Source organism: Ciona intestinalis, chromosome 7 (genome assembly GCF_000224145.3).
Source record: "Ciona intestinalis chromosome 7, KH, whole genome shotgun sequence".
Taxonomy (NCBI): Eukaryota; Metazoa; Chordata; class Ascidiacea; order Phlebobranchia; family Cionidae; genus Ciona; species Ciona intestinalis.
In genome coordinates, this window is record NC_020172.2 from 4602257 (window position 1) to 4608425 (window position 6169).

General features: G+C 37.8%; 1 protein-coding gene across 1 annotated transcript in view; it reads left to right on the forward strand.

Annotated features, from left to right (window-relative positions):
* The window catches only part of LOC100183932 (procollagen C-endopeptidase enhancer 1-like), an 8151-nt gene extending 3429 nt beyond the window's left edge, over positions 1–4722 (forward strand). Inside the window, exons 7-9 of the mRNA XM_002122647.5 lie at positions 3127–3281; positions 3722–3886; positions 4301–4722. Of these exons, the coding sequence (XP_002122683.2) occupies positions 3127–3281; positions 3722–3886; positions 4301–4671 (691 nt within the window). The 3' untranslated portion in view covers positions 4672–4722. The remainder of the gene's footprint in view (positions 1–3126; positions 3282–3721; positions 3887–4300) is intronic.
* Positions 4723–6169: the final 1447 nt, after the last annotated feature.

Below are 6169 nucleotides of genomic sequence, written 5' to 3' on the forward strand. Positions count from 1 at the left end.
AGGCTATACGAGTATATATTCTTTACTCTTTGGATGTTCTTTGTTTAGTACAGATGTTAAACTTTGTTTAGTGTAAAGATAAAGGAGAAAAAAATCGTGTACCATCTTACCCCACCCTACTGTATATTGGTAACGCCTATTTGTCTCATGACTCACATGGTATAGTAAATCTTGTATACACTAAATATCTACAACATTCCCGTTCCCAGATATTTTAACGTGGAGAACAGCGCAAACTGCGGTTACGACAGCGTACAAGTCTATAATGGCCCTACAGTTACCCACCCGAAGCTGGGAACTTTTTGCGGCCCGTTTCGTCCGAACCGAGTGTTGTCCACATCCAATCAAATACTTCTGACGTTCAAAAGCGATGAGAGCACGCAGAAAACTGGATTCGTGGCTTTGTTTTATTCAATACAGCTACAAAGAGCGGGTACGTTCATTCACATATTATGATATGTTGTAGCAATATATTTAGGTTTGAATAGGGAAATTGACCAATTGGGATGTGAAATTAGATTCCTATATGCAGCGTATTATAACTTCCGTAAACTGTCCACATGTAAAAGGAACCTTTCGTTTTTAACTTATACATAATAGGGTGGGGAAAGTTGGGACACATTTTAACTCTATTTTCTCGTCCAATGTGGTAGTAAACAAGGAACTTCTATAAAACTATATGCTCAAGACACCCATAGACCATTGTTAACTGTTTAAAACACGATCAGGATATTCGGATATTATGCGCCGAAGGTGTCCCATCTTCTCCATTCTACTATATTTAAAATATTTTATACTATATAGTACGCTATAGTCTAATTCTATAATGCACCACCCTACACAGCATATACTAAAGAGATATGGCTGTCTAATTCAAACGTAAAATGTAATTAATAAAGCTGTATCTCTAGGCTATGCATCCCCACCCGTGGTAAAACGGACACCTATGATATAACAACTGTCGTTTTCGGGCACGCGAGGATAAAGCAAATTTCATTCATTCATTGCATTCATTCTACAATATTAACCCAACCATACCACCTTATAGAACCAAACTCTTGCGGCGGATTGCTCACAGAAGACGAGGGCGGCTTCCACAGCGTCAACTTTCCGAAGTCTAATTACCCAAACGGTATGACATGCGTATGGCATATACGGACTTCACCGGATCGAAGAGTCGTCCTACGTTTCGGTAAAATGACGTTGGAAAGTTCAGAGAACTGTAGGTTCGACGCTGTGACTGTGGTTGGGGGATCAACCGATGCTGACGGTTCCAGGTCTGTACAATATATATAATAGGATGACCTCTGCTGGGGTATAATGGGATACCGTTAGCACCAAAACCCACATTTCATGACCGTGTTTTAAAGCAAATATCAACGCTATTTCAGAGACGCGGGGCTACGGTTTTATAATTATGAAAATCATCTTTGTCTACTACCAAATTGAACGAGAAAAGAGAATAAAACAAGCTCCCATTTCATTTCACTCTACTATATATAGTTTTACATTTGTATTAGGAAACTTACGTTTATATCCTAGGGCATCGTTTTATCTTTTTCTGTATCAAATTTTCATCTTACGGTAAATCGCTTTGAGCCATCTTTCTGTATTGCAAACTAAATCCTACAAAGTTGAGAAAATTGCAAACCACATTCTACTCAAGCACCCAACCCGCTTATCGCGAAACTATTCCGTTTCAGATTCCTCGGGAGATTCTGTCAGCGGTCGGCAATTCCTGACGACATTGAGTCGCCTGGCAACGAGATGTACGTCACGTTCTCTAGCGACTCCAGTGGCAATGAGATTGGGTTTGACGCCACGTATGCAACTAAAGTAGCTGGCGGTAGAAGCGTCACCCCGGTCACTACTGCGAGTGAGTTTGTTTATAAGTTAAACTACATTACTATGGGGTATAAGATGATGGGGTTGCAACATAATGTTACATATTTCCTGATCGTGTTTAATTCATTTATTTACTCACTAAAAGTTAACGTTAATTTTCTCACACAGGGCCTATAGTAGAAGAGAGAGTATGTCCCGACCTTCAAACCTTAACCTCGCCCGGCTCCATCACCAGTCCAGGATATAAAACAGTAGGGGGTTACCCTAACCTGATAAACTGCGGTTGGAGAATCGTCGCGCCGCGTGGGCATCGAATTCGGCTTCGTATTGTTAACTTCGAATTGGAGGCAGACAAGACGGGCGATTGTCTGTACGACTATGTCGTCATACACGACGGACGGTAAGTTGGTTATGACGTCATGGTAAATAAGTCTATAATGAATATTCGTCCTAACTTTAGTACTGTGGGGTAAGGTGGGACACCTTTAGCACATGATGGGACACCTTTGGCACATGATATTCAAATTTCCTGATCTTGTTTTGAAAAATTAACAATGGTCTATGGGAGTCGTGAGGGTGCGGTTTTATAACTCCTTGTATGTTGTTTGTGTACTATTAAATTTCACGAGAAAACAGAATAAACAGGTGTCCCATCTTCCCCCACCCCACGTTACCATTTTAATACAGCGTAATATCGTAATATTTACTACTGAAAGAAAACAAAAAACACACTTTTATGTCATGGTCAAAACCAAAGCTAATATCATTGTTTCCCGACAGCTGGTTAAACATAGTCATTTATAAGATTAACAAGACATACATTGTGAAACTAACTTAGGTTTCCTGGTTCAAGTTCCCTAAATACCGCCCACTCGTTTGTTGACGTTCTGACTCAGACAATTTGATATTTACAAGGTCACGCCGTTCGTAACCGACTACACTTGTAATTTATGAAGGGCGGACGACATCATTATTACTTTTTTAATTGACAATTCTCCTTTGTAGAATGTATATCAATACGCCCCAACTATATTTGTCAATTGCCACTGCCGTTATTGCTAATTTTTGTGCCAGAAAATCAGATCTCTAAATGCATAACACGTATAAAATGATTGATGTTAAACCCTAATGCCTAAGCGTATTATTATGTATACTAATATACAAATACAAATAATTTATTTTAAATCTCTAAATGCCTAAAACATATATGAAAAATACAAATAAAACTGATGTATCTTAAAACGTGGGGAAAGCACTACATTAAACATCATATTTTTCCAGTGAATTAACTTCGAATCTTCTGATGAACAAAACGTGTGGAAGCATACCAAGCAGGTATGTGACGTCATCAGGCAACGAAATGTCAATCAGAATGGTAACCGATGGAAGTGGGAACGCGGACGGTTTTAGATTCACTTACCAATTTGTATCTCCAAGTGGGTATTAGTTTAATATATATCACTTAGGGTTAGATGGGATACAGTTAGAATGAATAAATGATATTGATTTCGTCTCTTCGGTCACGATAACGAAGACTGGTAGAGTTTACAAAAGCGAAAAGATGGGTAGTAATAGTAGAACAACTGTTTTAAAAGTACCTATATTTCTGTATTCCATGTTGTATATTTCACATTTACTGATCGTGTTTTCAACAATTAACAACGCGAGTCGTAAGGCTACCGTTATAAATTCTGTAAATATTCTTTGTTTACGGGAACGAGAAAAGATAATGAAAACATAAACCATCTTACACTATAACACTTTATAATCTTAAGACTTAAGCTAGCAACTAAAAAATAGATTTTTATACTTTTTAATTTAAAAATATTTTAATGCTTATTTGAAACTAAAATATTTCTATACTTTTTTTAACCAGTCACCACTACAACGGAGAGAACGACAACAACAATAACAACAACAACAATAGCACCAACAACAACGACTGCGGCTGCTGCAACCACACCGTCGTCATCTTCCGTTTGCACGTCAGACTGTATACATAACGATGATCTTGCTACCTCTATTTGCTCGCTATCACACGGTGAGATTCGCAGAGATTTTGTGGTTAAATGAATGAATGTAAGGTTCTGGTGCCACGAAAACTTAACAGACACAACTCAAGTCCAACCAATTGTATAATATAAAAGATTTATATTTCGCCTAAACGGCATCGTCAGTCTATTATTCAAATGAAAGAATAAAGGAATATAATTTATTTTTCCTCGTGTGGCAGAGCAACCACCGTTGTTATAGACATGGGTCTTCTGTTTCGATTTATAATTCGTGGTATATGGACCCACATTCAAATTTGGGTGCTATTTATTTTATAACTTCTACGGTTTTAAGTTTTATTTAGAATATCATGCTATACTGCTACGTGTTTAAATCCTGGTTCTCAAGGACATCATCCATTTAGAGTAGAAGATTGCTCATACTATACTGTTTATTTCCACAGCGCTCCTACTGAAAGTTGTGCGCATCCGAAATCGACCGGATGGTGGCGTGAGAGTGCTGACTGTCGTCGTGAAGTCGTTTAAGTCAGGATCGCTAACAGTTCGAACCAACAAAAAAGCAAAACTTTGGCTCGAAGTTCCATGCCCAGATTGCTTCGTTCCACTGACCAAAAAATCGAGATACCTAGTTATGGGCTCCATGGCGACATCCAGAGGAGCCCAACTCAATGAAGGCGATTTCGTTGCGAAGCTGAAACGAAACTTGCTTCGTACAGCAAAGAAATCGTTACGTAGATGTCGCAGGGTGAGACGACATGGTAGAAAGAAGAGAAAGAACAGAAGAGGAAAACGTGCCCGACGTCCATCCGTTTAGGTGACCGCCTGTTGAACCATTTACTTTGTGGGGATTGTACTCAATAAAAATTGTGTTTAATTTCCGAAAATGCGTGGTTTTATTTTGATGAAGACCGTATAGAAAGGTAAAAAGGAGGAACACCTTTATCACTTAATTTAATATAGGCCTATACTGATCGTGTTTTAAACAATTAACAACGGTCTTTTGGAGTCGTGAGGATACGGTTTTATAATTCTTTAAAAGTGCTTGATTTACTAACAAATGGGATGAGAAAATAGAATGAAAAGGTGTCCCATCCTCTCCCACCCTACTATATGTTTATTTTTACCGACGACAGCTTTTGCCTATGGTGCAAAGCTATTTTGGACTCTACAGTTAAATGGTACTTTGCTTCCTTTGTTTTTAAAAATCTAAAGATGCAGCGATGCTGTGTATAGTTGTACCTGGTTTTTCGAGGTGGGGTGAATCAGTTGTGTTGTAGTGTTATCCGGTGTTCGAGAAATTAGCATTTTAAATTTTCAAACTCCCATTAACCATTTAACCCTTTACGGTAGGTTGGAACAATTGCCGAGCTTCAGCATATGTTTACGAGCCGCGATTGAAGTTACAACAACTGTACAGTTTAGTTGTTTAAATATATGTGTATTTTTTAAAAAGAATATATAGTTTAAGAAAGTTTCGCCTAATTTTATTCTGGTGACTTCACGAAATATTTGCTTATCTGCGCTTAAACGTCATTAGAACGGTCAGCAGCTATGGAAACCTGACGAAATTTAAAGAATTTTCTCACGTGTTGCATAACTTTTGACTTGTGTTCGTGGGAATTTTAAATGTTCGTGTTTTCAGTATTTCAGTTGTTTATGAAAGATATAGACGATAATTATTTGCCAGTTAAGTTTTTTGTAAATACGGAATTATCGCGCTGCATGTTTTATATATTGTAGGGCAAGGCTATATAGTTGACAATTTATACAATTCATATATAAAGGACCACTGTTGAGCAATTGCTGTTAAGAGTGTAAGGAAACATAAGTCTATAATTATAGCAGAGCAGTGTCGAGCTTCGAACCCATATTCTGAAGGCAGGTGCGCTAACCCTATATTGCCCAACAGAAACCTAAGATTAAAAATAGATTTGAAAGCACAGTTTTACTAAGCGCATCACACTTTACTTGCAGTTATATAAATTAGATTAGATACTATAAAACCATACTTGCAATTTCCTGTTTTCATGTGCTTTGATTCGTACAGATATGAGGGCTTAGAAAATATTTATTGTGTTCATGCAAAATGTTGTCAACAAATATTTTAAAACTGACCGCTTTAAACCAGTTACAAAAGTCCTGTTTTGGAACAACCACACAGAGGTTTCTCCCGGACTCACGGAATTATGATAATCAGTGTTTTTACGATGGAGTTCAATTTGGATACAAGGCAACTAATCTAACATTCTAATCGTGACCGGCAAGTCAAGAAGATGACAAAGAGAGCGTTCCAGAACAAACCAGAGTAAGAT